Source organism: Leishmania donovani, chromosome 33 (assembly GCF_000227135.1).
Source record: "Leishmania donovani BPK282A1 complete genome, chromosome 33".
Taxonomy (NCBI): domain Eukaryota; phylum Euglenozoa; class Kinetoplastea; order Trypanosomatida; family Trypanosomatidae; genus Leishmania; species Leishmania donovani.
Window position 1 is genome coordinate 337,333 of NC_018260.1, and position 14,355 is coordinate 351,687.

Sequence of the window (14,355 nt, forward strand, 5' to 3'; positions counted from 1 at the left end):
ATGTCGCACCGATACGAGGATGCCGTGCTAAAAGGAACGGCCCTGCTGTTGCTGGACCTGCCACCAGCGCTCCTCAACGCCCCCCAGCCGCTGCAGAAGCTGTTCGATACGCATTACCCCGATAACGGAATAACGCACATCTTGTTGAACACAACGCCGATCCGCAGCACATCTGACGAGAATGTCATGGAGTGTGGGGTCGTGTTCTTTTCGTCCTCGAAAGCGCTGTGGACGATTCTGGACCGAGTGCGAGTGCTACTGCGCACCGAGGACGGCGCGCTAGAGTTGCGGCGTGGCTACTTGACACTGGGTGTGCATGAGGTGCTGGTGGAGGGAGTTGTGACGTGGGGCGCAGAAGGGCGACAGCGCCCCACCTCTGTTCCACAGGCCGCTACACCAACACTCGCGCCGGCCGTGGCGCCATGTGCCAAGGATGCGAAAAACTCTGCTATGTCGGGGAGCGCGCCGACGCTAGTCTCCGTCCCGGCCACCACTTCAGCGACAGCATCGGAAGCCGTGCGTGCTCCGCGAAATGAAGAAGTGCACTCGAGTCGCGGAGAGACGGTGGGTGGCGTGCAAAGTTGTGGTGCGGTTTGCGAGACGGTGGTAGTCACTTTTCTGTTCAAGGAAATATATAATCGCCACCGCGACAACAGAGAGGACCCCACGCATGGAAGACAGGGTGGTGTTGCGGCGAGCTTCCCTCTGTCGCCGTTCATGGTGTACCAAATGCTGGTAGGTGAGTGTCAGCCCAGAAAAATTGTTCTCATCGAGTGCCAGCGCGCTTTGGCGAAGCGCGAATGGAGGGCACTGGTCGAGCTGGAGAACGCTGATGTGGCGGCGCAAGTGATTCGCGTCTTCACGCGCCGCGCCGTGGAGTTTATAAGTGAGTCGAACGCATACAAGGTACCGGAGCGCAGTCGCAAGCCGCCAGAGAAGGGGCCGCTGCCGATCTGCGCCGAGGTGCGCTACTATGTGAATTGCTACTACAGTGTGCGCAAAGGCCAGAGCCATTTTCTTCCAAACGGGGCTCGCAACTATCATCGCACTGTGGCGGTTCGTCCCTTCTGCAGAGCCGAGCTGGACCTTACCGATCCGCAGAACCTGGCAAGGCTGCATGTTAAAGCTCCGCGCGAGTGGAAACATGATCCTCACGCAATAAGACCTGCGTCTATTCGTGAGAGCGAATCGCCGAACAGAGCCGACACGTGCGAGGAGGAAGGACGACCAAATAAATCGCCGTCGGCTGCCGCGCCGCCCAAGCGTCGTCGCTCGCCGTCCCTGCGCGACAGCCAGCGGCGTTCGAGGCGGTCGCCGTCGTACTCACGCACCCGCTCCGCCTCCTGCTCCTCGTCTCGCTCGTACTCCCGTGCCTCTTCGTCGTCATCGTCACGGCGTTACCGCCGCTACCACGGTCGCCGCGTTGACCGCCGCCACGGCGATGAGCGGTGGCACGATGCGCGCGCGGCGGCGCCAAGGGAGCATCAGAATACTGAAGCAGCCGGCCCTGTTGCGGCGGTGGCCCCGGAGACGGCTGTCCGTGTCGAGGCCCAGTCAATGGCCGCGGCGACGCATGCGCAGACGCAGCCCCAGCAGAAGACACACGTGATGCGCGAGCCTGCGTCAGCAACGCCTGCGCTGCCGGCGGTGGCCTACGACAGCCACGGTCCTCTACCGGTCGGGTGGCGCCCCATCTTCTCTCAGGAGTACCAGCAAACCTACTACGCCTACCGTGACCCGAACACCGGTGTGGAAACGACCACGTGGGAACGACCTGCGACATAAAGCAGTGTGGGGTGCAGATGGGGGTGGGGGAGGAATAGCGTGCATGTCCGTGTGTTGCACCTGTCTGTGCGCCCACTCCTACCCGCATAAGCGGCCCTCCCCCCCCCCCACACACACACACACTCTCTCCGGCGCGAATGTACAAGAGCCGAGCGGAGGTGTAGCCGGGAACTATTCAGGATAGGAAACTGAAGCGTGTGACGCCTTGCGGGGTAAGCCCGTTGGGTGGTTGGTGCGTGCCTTTGCACGCACGTTTTCTCTTCGCACAGCGAAGCACGCGACGCAGCGCTGACCGTGTCGTTGCTGTACTGTGTGTGTGCCGGTGCGCGGACAAAATGGAATCGCTGCCTTCAAGCCTCATTGAGGAGAGGGCGTGGATTTCTCGCTCCGCTCTTGGGACGTGTGTGCGATGTCTCTGTTCTCTGTGCTGTCTGTGCGCGTGTGTGCCCTTGATGTGCGCAAGCGACACGTAAGCACTGTCGTAGCGCGTTACTCTTGCCGTGTACAGCGATGAAAAGTGTGCGCTATGCGAGGAGGTGCCTGGTGGTAGCAGCTTGAGAGAGGCCAGTGGGAGATGCTCTGCAATGACAGAGGAAACTGATAGGGCGGCAAGAGACAAGCCGAGGGGAGGGGGAGAATAGAGGCGGAGGAGTACCCGAAGCGCTTTCGCGTTGCGTGCCTTGCGCATCACTCTTACTGCATCTTGACATCTCTTTCCCTCTAGGCTGCCCCCATCTGCCCCTCCGCACCCCCGCCTCCCGCCCGAGTTTGGTGATGGGCTGACGCCATTCAGTGATGTTCAGGCCTTCTCGCATTTCTTGCCTACTCGGCAGACGGTGAGGGGGGGGGTAAGGGGTAACGGACAACACGTGAAGTGGACATGACGTCACAGGTGTCACTAGAGTTCCAGGGAGATGATAGCTGAGCGTGAGGCAGGGAATGCCGTCTAGCAACCTCTGGCAGCCCCTTTTTGCCACTGCTGCTTTGCGTCGATCCCTCCCTCCCCCCGCTTCGTCTCCGCTGCCGCTATCGGCGGGTGTGAGAGAGAGGGGGTTGCGAAGCGTGCGACGTAGATGCACTACTGCTGCGAGCGTAGCGTAGCAGGTATGCGTGTGTGTATGTGCGAATGCGCATGGCGACAATGCTGCTCTTGTCGAAACTGAATGTTTCGTGCCTGCGTGCTCGCGCACGGGCGCTAAGCTCCCTAGACGCTTGCGCACACACGAGGAGCACGCATTGCTGTGGCTCAGCCTATGGGTTTTCAGCGAACAATGAAGTCATAGGGCTCTGCGCCCGACCACTCTTCCAGCCTCTTCTGTCGATGTCTCCCCCGCGCTGCGCAAGCAGAAAGAGCGCAGTGGATTCGACTGATGCTCCCCCAAAAACGGACTTATCTACTTCGCGTGCGTTTTCTGATCAGCAAAGCAGCGCGTATTGTGCGTGATAGCGGACAGCGGATGGCAGCAGGTGGACGGGCGATTCCCATGCTGCTCTTGCGTGTTTTCTGTTTCTTTTTTTTTCATTGTGAGCTCTTCAATGGCCTCACAGCTAACGTGCTTGCTTCAGCAGGTTTGCCCCCCCCCACCACCCACCACCACTACCACCCTCCTCTTCCACCTTTCCTTTGCTCGTCTGCCGACCGCCTGATGCCTGCCTTCCGCCTCCCAATCACTCGCCCCTCAAAAAAAAAAACCTCTCTCTGATGCAATCTGGCACTGTCGCTCCCCTCGTGAGCCTTGCTGTCTCTTGTTCGGATGCGCACAAGGATGCGGCGGAGTTGTGTGTTCTTCAGGCGGGATGTCTGTGAGCAGCTGATGGATGATCGAGTCGGGCGGAGGCTTGTGCATCGGCTGAACAACAGTATACAACGGCGGCAGGAGAGCGAAAGCAGCATGTGTCCCACCGACTTTCGGTAGGTCCCAACGCTGTCCTCGTGTGCCCTATGTCTCTGTCTACGCCCCGCCTCCCTTTCCATCTGCGTGTCGTGACGGTGGTGAGGGGTTCGTTTCTTTCGCGCGCCCACGCGCATTCTTTCCTCCCCGCGCGAGTGTCGCTGAGGAAGATGAGCGTCTGCTCGCATGTCGATGAAAAGTAAGGTTTGGTAATATGTTGGCTGATGGATGGGTGAGTTTGCCCACGCGGGATGCAGTTTTCAGTTGTGTGCTTTGGGTGGCTTCATACGGAATCTAACATCGTCTTACATGCCTATGTGTTCGTTTTTCTTTCTTCTGTCTCTAAGCAAAGAAAAAGCCTGTCCATCCCCCCATCTCTCACCACGCGGAGAGAGTCTATAGCGAATCTTGCATGCGTGTATTCTGGCCCCGCACGTGTCGAGCACAGTCAGCCTCGCTGCTTGAAGAAGAGAGCGGAGGGGGGATGCTGCCCAACGCGCGACGGCTTGTAGTGGTCGTGGTGCTGGAGCATGTATCAGCATCTTCCTCTCCTTCTGTTTCGCGCCTGTGGTGCTCCCCAAGCGAACCCATGCTTGCCGTGCTCGCGCCGTTCCTTGGAGGGGGACTTTTTTCTGCTCTTAGATGGCGCACCGCAGCCGTCGAACTGCCGACGAGCGTGCCTGTGCATGCCGCGGGAGGCGTCTGTGCCCTTGCTTGACTAGCAAGCCACATGGTGTGTGTGTGTGTTTCTTTGCCATCTCTGCCTCGATTTGCGCAAACACGCTCACACCCACGCGCGTGGACACCAGCGATTCATGTCCCGCTGCCGTCGCTTGGACTCTTTTTCAAACCTTTGCGATACCGCTGCTCTCTCCCTCCCTCCCCCATCTCTTCTTCCTCTGTCTTGAGTTTCTTCGAAGTGGCGCTGTCATCGCCTGTGAGAGCGATTCGCCAACGGTACGTGACAGTGAAAACCAGGAAACCCGTCACGGTGCTCACGTGCACACGCCCTCCGCTGCACATTTGATGGGAGCGCACGAGCCTGCAAGCATCAACCCAGAAGCGGGCACAAAAGAAAAGGATTCCAGCACTCACGTCTCTCTCCCTCTTTGTGTGTGTCTGGGTGCCTGATGGGTGGGTGAGCCAGAGAGGAATCCCTGCACAAACTTTTCCTGCACAGACCCACGCACACACACACACACACACACGCATCCCGCTTTCACGCAAGACCATAAAAGAGGAAGAGGCTGCGGGCAACAAGGACGGCTCTACGCGCGCAGAAACCAATAGGGAGAGCTGCCGAGGGCTCCACGTACTTCTTTTTTGCTGTTTTGGGACGCCATGGCGCTGCGCTTGCCTAATTTATCGCCGACGAGCACGCTCGCTTCTGCTGGGCAGATCCTTATCTTAGTTGCTTCCGATGGGGTGCGCGTTCCAGTCAAGCGCGCCATCGCCACCGAGGCCTCTTTCGTCTTGCGCGACCTGTTAGACGGACAGGACGTGCTACCCACGGTGCACCATGATGATGGCCGCCCTGGCCTCGGTTTCATCGGTGACGAGAGGCCGTCGCCTCATGTCTCGAGCCCCAAGGGATCGGATGCGGCGACAAAGCTGGAGAACTTGTTCGAGGTACCTGACGCAGCCACGCCAGCTACGTCTGGCGGGGCGTTTCCGCCACCTCGCCCGACACAGCATGAGGGAGGCGACGCCAACACGTTGGTAGCCAAAGCAGCCGCGAAAGCAGCTGTGCCAGACCTGATGGACTTCTTCCCTGTGGCGCCGGCTGCCGACCCGCCACTTGATATATCAGCGGAGATGCCTGCCTCGGTGGAGGCGACACCGCTGTCGAACGCTTCGCCCCGCTTTTCTGCCGCCCCCGCCTACGCGGTTCGAGCAACGCCGACTGAGCAGGTGCAGCCCTTGGCGCAGACCACGCACTCCCCATCCCGTCCCTCGCCGCCGCCCATGCTACCGCCGACGGAGGTGGAGGTTCCGTTCCCGTACTTTACTGGCGACATCTTGGAGCGGGTGTGCCGTCATATGTCGTACCGCTTCCGCATGTCATCGTTTGGCAGCGAGGACGGGTGCTACCGCGTGTACGCCATGAAGGCGCGCACGATCCCGCGTCCCATGACGCTGCCGTTGGTGGAGTACCTGGATGCAAAGGATCGGGCCTTCATCGCCGACTGGGATGAACTCATCACGGTGCAGATGGTGAAGGCGGCAACCCTCCTCAATTACGAGGAACTGCTGCAACTGGCCTCGGCAAAGCTGGCCTCATATCTTATTGAACGCGACTTGGAGGGGGTGCGAACGCTGCTCGGTGTCAAGGGTGACTTCGACCTCGCCGAGGACGCTGAGCTGAAGAAGGAACAGGTGGTGGACTACTTGCGCTAGAGCGTCGGCGGGGGGGGGGGGGCTATAATCCAGTGGGCCATGAAAGGAAGAGGAAGGGTAAGACATGAGGTGACAGCGGGGACACCCTGAAACGGGAAACCTTCATTTGGTTCACGGAGGCTCATCTAACGCAAAAGAGGAGGCCTGCTGTTGCGCAGAGGAGCGCTGGTCTTCAACACCGCTGCGCCGTGGTCGGCTCTCCTTTCCCCTTTCCCTGCTCCCGTGCTCTTTGCGTCGTATCGCCGCTGTCACTGGAGTTGCTGCACGTGACCCATCCCTCTTCGTCCGCACAGCCAGAACAGCGTCGTGCTAACCCGGACCCCGCACAGCCCCTCTCTGTTTATCACTTCCTTCCTTGTCCAGTCTCTAGCGTGCGTGCTCGAATCGCGGCATGCCGTCTGCGTTTGTGTGTGTGCGTGTGTGTATGCCTGTACGTCCGATTCATCGATTTCTTTGTCCTACTCTTTCTGTCTGTGTGGGAGGGTCGTCTTCTGGCACAGAACTTCTTGCTTGCTGTGTAGGTGGCCCCCACATTGCTTTCGGCAAGGCCGCTGAAAAAAAAAATTGTGGCACCAACAAAACAAGCAGAAAGTAGAAGGCGAGAAGGCCGGCGGCGCAACCAGAGCGTGCAAGAGAGTCCCTGACTGCGGCACATATGCGCAGAAGTACTCTTGCGTTACCGGCGCCACCTTCTTTTCTGTATGTGGGTTAGCGGCTGTCTGTCTGTGAGCATGCGAGTACCTTTGCATGCAGAATGAGGCAGCCGCGCATGCAAGACGGTTGCACGCGATGCCACCTGGCTGGTGTGCTTATCATGAAGGTGAGATCGACGCTATGTTTTTCGCTTTCCTTTCCTCATCGAATCTCTTTTCTTTTTGTTCACCCCCTCTATTTTCTCGCCACTTTCGGTGTCTAAACTCTTCTGGTGTGTCGGCGCTCGTGTCTGTTCGCGTTTCGAACAGACACAACGCTCCTCTGCTGCTTGTTTCGCCCTCCGTGCCCGATCCCCATCACCAACACCCAGCGTCTGCTGCTCTCTTTGAAGTCTCCATATACATATTCTACAATGAGCAGAGAATGAGGTGTTTCTGTTCCCTTCTCCTCTCTCTCGCACAGTAAGCACACAGCAAGCGCTCTCGCCCTCTCGCGACGCTGCGCCCGACTCGTCTCACCAAACGAAAGCCACGCGCGCACACAAAAAGGCGAACAGCGCCATTAAGAAGAGCAGCAGTGGCGATTTGGATCTCGTATCCACTCTGCTCTTACGCACAGCAAAGAAACCTAAAAAAAAAAAACAGCAGAAAAAAAGCCTTTGACGCACGCCATAGCACAAGCACACATACACAGCGCTGGTGCTCTCATAACTCGCGCGCTCTAACCTTTCTCGCTAGATTCGATGGCGTCGCTCAAGGAACGCGGCACCGTAGCGCCGGCTGAGATCGAGGCGTGCGTCACAGCCTCGGGCCCGGCAGAGATCTCTGCTGAGGAGCTGCACAAGATTCTCAACTCCCCGGAGCACGCGTCGGTGGTGGTGGTGGTGGACGTGCGCAACGCGGATGAGTACGCCTCCTTTCACATCCCGGGGAGCATCAACAAGCCCTTCCAGGAGCTGAACTTTGCCCAGTTAGCGGACGAGGTGGAAGCGCACACGAATCACGCCGCGCACATGCTGGTGTTCGTGTCTGCGCAAAGTCCTGACGTGGATGATCTGGCGGCGCGCGAGTACATCAACGAGTACGAGAAGTCACACGCCGCTCCCCCAACAAAGGACTCGGTTCGAGTGTTGCTGGGAGGCCTCTACACCTGGTCCCAGATCTACCCCGCGTAAACCAAAAAGAAAAAGAATAAGAGGAACAGCGAAGGAGATGAGCGAAATCTGGAGAAGGTCGCGCACTGCTTCCCTGTGTGAATCCAAGCGCATGCATGCACGCAAGCAGGAAAAAAACGAACAGAGAGGGCTGAAAGGGAAACCCTTTCCCTTCTTCGTCCTCCTCGGCACTTGGAGCTGTCGTTTGGCTTTCGTTCGCGTGTTTTTTTCTTGCCTGATCTCTTCCAGGTCTTTTTTGGTCCGTCTTTGGAGTCGCTCACTGCCGTAGCATGTCCCGGCGACTCGCACGCTCACTCTTTTTTTCTGCTGTGAATCTCTCTTTTATCCACGAATGTTATCTGTACAGCTGCTTAGTATCGGCACGCTTGCGCGGGTGTGCCTGGTGGCTCGTGTCGAAGGGTCTCGTCGCTTCGCCTCCTCCTCCCCTCCCCCCAAATGCCATTTCGCTGGCGCTTGTGTCTCCATTATATCAATGTGCCGTCTGTTTGTGGATCTGCCGCTCCAGACAGTCGCGCTCTGCGTCTCTCCTCCTTCCCTTCTCCTCGCCCCTCCCGCGCACACGCACAACGCATACATGCATTTTAGCCTGTTACGTCTCATTCCACCCCCTCACCTCCTCGCCAAACACATCCTGGATGTAAATACATGTGTGTTGTATTCTTTTCTGGTACGCGTAAAACAATCCAAAAGAAACACGCAAACAAAAACACAATATAAGGAGGCCTCCTTGTTGCGCGCGCCGTTCGGGCGTCTGTGAGTGGACGTGAAGGTATGCCTGTGCGCCGCGCCCCTCTCCCGTCCTCTCGGTGTTATTGCTTCTTTCCGTTGTGCCGATGTGTTTTAAAGATACGCTTTTTCTGTGGTGTGAGTTTTTCCTCTCCCTTCGGCAGGCTTCGCCCTCCCCTCCCCCCCCCCACACACACACGCCTCATCTCTCTCGCTCACTGAGTCAGGCGGAGACACCCTCGCACTTGCCCCATCATTGGCGAAGAGGGCCTATGCATGTTCTGCTAAGGGCCACCGACGAAGCGGGACGTCGGAGAACAGAAGAAAGAGCAGCCTGAGCACCAACATCGGCAGCCACACCTCGTACTCCCTTGTCTTTTGGCGTCTCGCGCGTCCCCTGGACCGCGGCGGCTCGCGGTGATGGTTTTATAGCCCGGTATATGCTAAGGTGTTGGCGCGCTGACAAGGGCAAGAGTTCAGCGAAACAGACAGACAAGCACGGGAGGGCTCAGAGGGCGCCGGGCCTCCGTCAACTAGATGCCCTCACACACGCACGCAAGCCTCCCACAGGATGCATGCATACACGGAAAAAAAAGGCATGTCTCCCATGCGATGACACTCCGTCTGTGTGTGTGTGTGTGTGGAGGGTTTTTTTGTGTGTATGGGCGGGTATGCGTCATCCCCATCCTGTCCGCTTGCAGCGGCAACGCTGAGGCCATTCGCTTGGAATCGTATTAGGCCCCTCTTCATTGTCGCGGCGCCCACCTCTGTTTTGTTTCGCTATGCCGAGCAGCGATAAAACGGAGGCACGCGAAGCAGCAGCGCAAAAGAAAAAGGAAACATATTTACAATGACGGAGGGCAGCGACCATTCAGGTGTGGGGAGGAGCTGTCAGCGCTTTCCTCTCCCCCGCCCATCACCACGCGCTGTTGTGTGTGTGTGTGTGTGTGTTTCCGCCAGTAACGTGGACCAATAGAGGAAGTAGCTATCCCTTCGGCATCTGAGATATGCGGAGAGCGTAGGCTCTCCGCAGTAGCAGGAGCTGGCGCAGACGCATGTAGGTGGCGAGGCAGAGATGTGAGCAGCCCATTGAGCACAGAAAAGGCGCACCCCCGGTCACGACCCTTGACAGTCATGTGCTCTCGACTGGTACGGCCTCGAACGCGCGATGCTGCTCATTACAGCCTACCCCTTCTATCCCCTGCATTTCACACTGCCCATCTTTCTCACAAATTCCCTGTTTATCGCATGCCATCTCAAGTGCGTGTGACGGCTGTGTAGATACGAGCGAAGCGCTCTCATTCGATCACTTCACAGTTACGCACAACTATCTCGTCTGTCTCAAACCCCTCCCGCCCTCATTCGCTGGTGAACCGTGTTGAGGTCTCTTATTACTGTTCCATCGGTCACCAAAGGTATCCGAAACCTGCATTTCACGCATCCAAAACACTCCCTGCTCGGAGCGGTACATTGTAGAGGGGGTTTGGCAAATCGCGCGGACTTGTGTGACCTGTTTCTTGCTGCGCACCACTTATACATCCTTCTCGGCGCTACAGCGTCGGTGACACTGCTCTTTACCTCCTCCGTACACTCGTTTGTACGCTCACCGAACTTCTGCGCCTGCATCCGCAGAGGAGAGGCTGGGCACCCACTCAACTATGTGTTTGTGTGTCTATGAAACTCTCTCGTGTGCAATTCTGTTTCTGCCGTATCTGTTGTCGCCTGGCTTCTTTGCTCACTTCTTGTGTATCCGGTCGGCCTTTTCACGGACTTCATCTCACTGGCCTGTGCGTGTGTCTTCGAGAAAAACAATCGTCTCTTCCGCTCCGCTCCTCTTCGCTCTTGTAGTTGAGTCGCAACTGTGTGTCGTAGACCGCGCATCCGTGTGGTATATGCAGAAAGCGCCGCTGCCGCTACGCAACATAGGCCGAAGAACGAGCGGCGAAAACCTCGCCAGCCCCACGCGCAGAGGCGCACGCGCTTTTCTTTGGTTCTCTTCGACTAGTAACCAGCAATGTCGCTCACGTTTTATCTTTTTCTGCTTGTCGCTGTCGTGGTGCTGCCGCTGCTCTCCTTTCTGCGCAACGGCGCCATCCTGCGCGGCGGCGCGGTTCCTGCAGCGCAGGGCCCGGGCAAGGGCATTCGCAGCTCCTTCATCATCGCCCTTCGTGGCAGCAAGTCACCCTCCTCGCTAGCGAAGCGCAGCAGGGTAGCGCCGACCTTCATGGATACAGCGCTGAACTCGGCCACATCGAGCAGCGGGACGCTAGCCCTTGGCAGTCCCGCCTCCCCCCACAGCCAAAGCAGAGAGTTGTTCCTGCAGGCGCGGCAGAGGGCGGATATGGAAAAGCAGCGGCAACGGTTGCTGCAGGCCAACGGCCAGCCGGCTGCAGCGGCGGATGCCCAATCTACACCTCCCGCCTCCTCCGGTGTCGCCTCGGCGTGGGATCAGAAGCAGCTCTCGGCGGATGACAATATCCGTCTTGTCTTTCTCTTCACCCTCGCGGTCCCGACCTTCGCGTTTTGGTACTGCAACCTGCGCACGATGGAGCAGAGGGCACTGCTGTGGATTTATCGGCACTGCCGAAGCGCCAACGCGACGGCTTCCGTGGACGTAAACAGGAAGACTCTTTTCCCAGTTCCACTTGCTGAGCTGATGCTCGGCTTTGGCTGCGTCGCACTCGTGTGGTACGCTAGTTTCGTCTACCTCGATCACCGAGATAAGGATGTGAGCCTGAAGCGGCACAACAAGCGGTGGTTTGACCGCGCGGTCAACTGGTTCAAGTTTTGCGTGTACCGGCGGTACGTCGACTGCCAGTGCCGCTTGTGGAAGCGCTACTTCTCCCTGCAGCTGGTGGCGGCATATGGCCCCCTGCCGCTGTTCTTGTTCCCAGGTGAGGCGGAGGCCGGTGAGCGCGGCCAGTCTGCGGAGAGCGGCCACACCTCTACGCGCGCGTTCGGTGTGGTGTCGGCCACCCGCCACAATCCGTTCTTTATCTCCGCCACGACCGCCTCGACATATGGCGTACCGTCCCCGACGGACACGCCGGTCAGCACCGCCGGGACCGCGCTGGGTAACGCATCGGCAACAACGTCGCACAAGCGTGGCAATGACAATAGCGGCGATGACTGGGACGAAGAGGAGCGTAGGCTCCTGCGGCCGCGCCACCACCGTGCTTCCACTACCCCGACGAGGCCGCCGTCGAAACAGCGTTGTGACGCGCACGGCCAGCCCGGCGATCTGCACGCGCGCCAGCCCTCTGTCTCGTTCTCCTCGTCGGAGGTGCTGCAGGAGTGCTCCACGCCCCCACCGCCACCAAAGCCGCCGGCGATGCGACGCGCTCACTACTTCTTCGCTGCTCACCCGCACGGCATCCTTCCCTGGTGCTGCTGCGTGAACATGATCAGCAACGTCACGCACCGCGACGAGAAGCTCTTTCTAGACAACCGCGCCACGGTACTCCATCCTCGCGACGCGTCGCACATCTCGGTGCTCTCGGAGCTGGGGCAGCAGTCGTCGTCGTCTCTGCCACGTGCGTCCAACACCTTCACAACGAGTAGCACCCGTGCCAGCCCCCCCATCTCCGGCCTAACTCTGGGCCCCTCTGCGTCGCCAACCACCGTCGCCGCGGAGGCCTTGACCGGTGCTGACTCGGCAGGTGATGGTGTGGCATACGCGAAGGGGCGCTACTATGTCTACGACCCCTTCTTCAAGAAATTCGTGCTTCGGCTCGATAAGGACGAGGCGGTTCCAGCGACGCCCGCGGACGCGGAGGTGCACCGCCGGCGCCTTCGCACCGCGCAGGTGAATGGTGATGCTGCTGCCATAAAGAAAGAAACCGAGGCTGGTGCAGTCGCGGCACGGCCCAGCGCTCTGCGCCGCCTGGTCAAAATTCGCATACGCGCCGTGGTCGCCACTTTCCCCTTCTATGTCCCCCTCATGCGCGAAGTCTACATGTTTCACGGCTACATGGATGCCTCGTACGAGACATGCAAGCGTGTGCTGCTGTACAACAACAGCACCCAGCGAGAGCGAGAGGGCTTGCCCCCCGTCTCGCCGGCTTCCTCTCGGAAAGCCGAGCTCGCCACGGGCGCGAAAGATTATGGCATCGGCAACGGCGATGCCAGCGATGACGAGTATGATGAGAACACCTATCCTGATGACCTCAACCACCTGCTACTGTTCCCGGGTGGCGCTTCCGAGGCTCTTCTATCCTCGGCTCACGGTCCCGCTCGTCTGCTGCTGCGACGCCGCAAAGGCTTCCTTCGCTTGGCGATCCACACACAGAGTGGGCTCGTGCCCGTGTACACCTTTGGGGAGACGGACTACTTTGAGCAGCGCAGCTCCGCCACCACGCAGCACGCGACCCCAGTTGACGACGACGAGGGCTCGACGTACATGTCGCGGCAGGGGCCGGTGGCAGACGCTCTCTTGAGACCAGACTCCGCGGGTGGCGACGGAGCGGCACCTCAGACGGCGGCCAATGCGTCACCGCTGTCGCAAGAGGAGCAGCAGATGCACCGGCACCCGCCCGAGAACGGCCCGACCGCAGGGCAACACGGCGATGGCACCTCCGCTTTGGGCCCAACTGACCGCCGTGGTGATAGCACCTCATCCACAGGCACCACGCTACCGAACACCGTGCGCCCTCCCTGCCAGCCACCCCCTAGCGGCTCCACATTGACGTCCCCAACGCTGTCGCCCATCGCCTCAGCACTGCTGCACCCGGCCGCAGCGCTCGGAAAGGCGCACCAACGCGAATCATGGAAGGACCGGGAGAGGAGACTCCTGAGGGAGGAGGGTGAAGCGCGGGGCCGAAACGGGCGGTCGCCGACACCGCTGCGCGTGCAGGCGTTATCCTTGGAAAAACGGCACGAAAGCAGCGACAGCGCGGCCTCGCTGAGGGAGTTAGAGGCGGAGCCGATGATGAGCCACGAGACGAGTTTGTCAGCGAAGCCGCAGGACGGCCTTCCTTCTGTTTCCGAGCAGGTAGCCCAGAAGCACGCAGCAAAGACGGAGGGCAAGGTGGCGACAGCCTCCTCGCCCCCCACCGTCAGCCGCCTCTCGCGCTTTATACAGGTTGTGCAGCGCCTCTTTCAGGATACGTTCGGTCTCTCGCTGCCCATCGTAAAGAACATCATCCCGCACCGCGTCACGGGTGCTACAGTCGTGGGCCGTCCAATCTACTTCGAGCTGCCGCCCGAGCTGCAGCGCATGTACACCGATCCGGCGAATTACTTCGAAAAGGAGAAGGATCAGGAGGTGCTGCGGGCTGCGCAGGAGGTGTACTTTCATGAACTGCAAGAGCTCTTTCTGAAGTACGCGCCACAGTACTTGAAGGACCCCGGTCGGCGCAAGCTCGAGATCGTCTAGGTGGCGCAATGGTGTGAACCTCTTTCTTTCTCCCTCTCCCTTTCTCCGTGCCATGTGCACTTTCCCTTGTGTGGGCGGGAGCGCTGCATCGCTGGAGTTGGTATCCGGTCTGCTGCTTGCTCTGCTCCGAGGCCATCTCGTTGCCAAGGATTCCGAGCGGGAGTAGCGGGGCGATGAGCCTTTTTTTTTGATTGTCTCTCGTCTGCGTGTGCCTGGTTGTGCTCCCGAGCGCCATTGGTTGCCCGAGAAGGGTCGTGAGAGGGAGAGAAAAGTGCGGGGGAGGCCGACAACACTGGCGTGGAGGACGAAGGGAGAGAACAGAGTGCTGCGTTAGTCGGTATTATGCTTTGGCT

At 59.2% G+C, this 14,355-nt stretch overlaps 4 protein-coding genes across 4 annotated transcripts; all 4 read left to right on the plus strand.

Annotated features, from left to right (window-relative positions):
- LDBPK_331020 (hypothetical protein, conserved) lies at nt 1–1,785 on the plus strand (the record flags this gene model as incomplete). The annotated part of the gene is made up of 1 exon (XM_003863878.1): nt 1–1,785. The coding sequence occupies one exon, from the start codon at nt 1–3 to the stop codon at nt 1,783–1,785; it is 1,785 nt and encodes a 594-aa protein (XP_003863926.1).
- A 3,233-nt stretch (nt 1,786–5,018) lies between these two features.
- LDBPK_331030 (hypothetical protein, conserved) lies at nt 5,019–6,074 on the plus strand (the record flags this gene model as incomplete). Its single annotated transcript, XM_003863879.1, has 1 exon — nt 5,019–6,074. One exon carries the CDS (start codon nt 5,019–5,021, stop codon nt 6,072–6,074), a length of 1,056 nt encoding a protein of 351 aa, XP_003863927.1.
- Nucleotides 6,075–7,470: 1,396 nt separating this feature from the next.
- LDBPK_331040 (hypothetical protein, unknown function) lies at nt 7,471–7,902 on the plus strand (the record flags this gene model as incomplete). Its single annotated transcript, XM_003863880.1, has 1 exon — nt 7,471–7,902. One exon carries the CDS (start codon nt 7,471–7,473, stop codon nt 7,900–7,902), a length of 432 nt encoding a protein of 143 aa, XP_003863928.1.
- A 2,740-nt stretch (nt 7,903–10,642) lies between these two features.
- On the plus strand, nt 10,643–14,002 carry LDBPK_331050 (hypothetical protein, unknown function; the record flags this gene model as incomplete). The annotated part of the gene is made up of 1 exon (XM_003863881.1): nt 10,643–14,002. One exon carries the CDS (start codon nt 10,643–10,645, stop codon nt 14,000–14,002), a length of 3,360 nt encoding a protein of 1,119 aa, XP_003863929.1.
- Between the last annotated feature and the right edge of the window lie 353 nt (nt 14,003–14,355).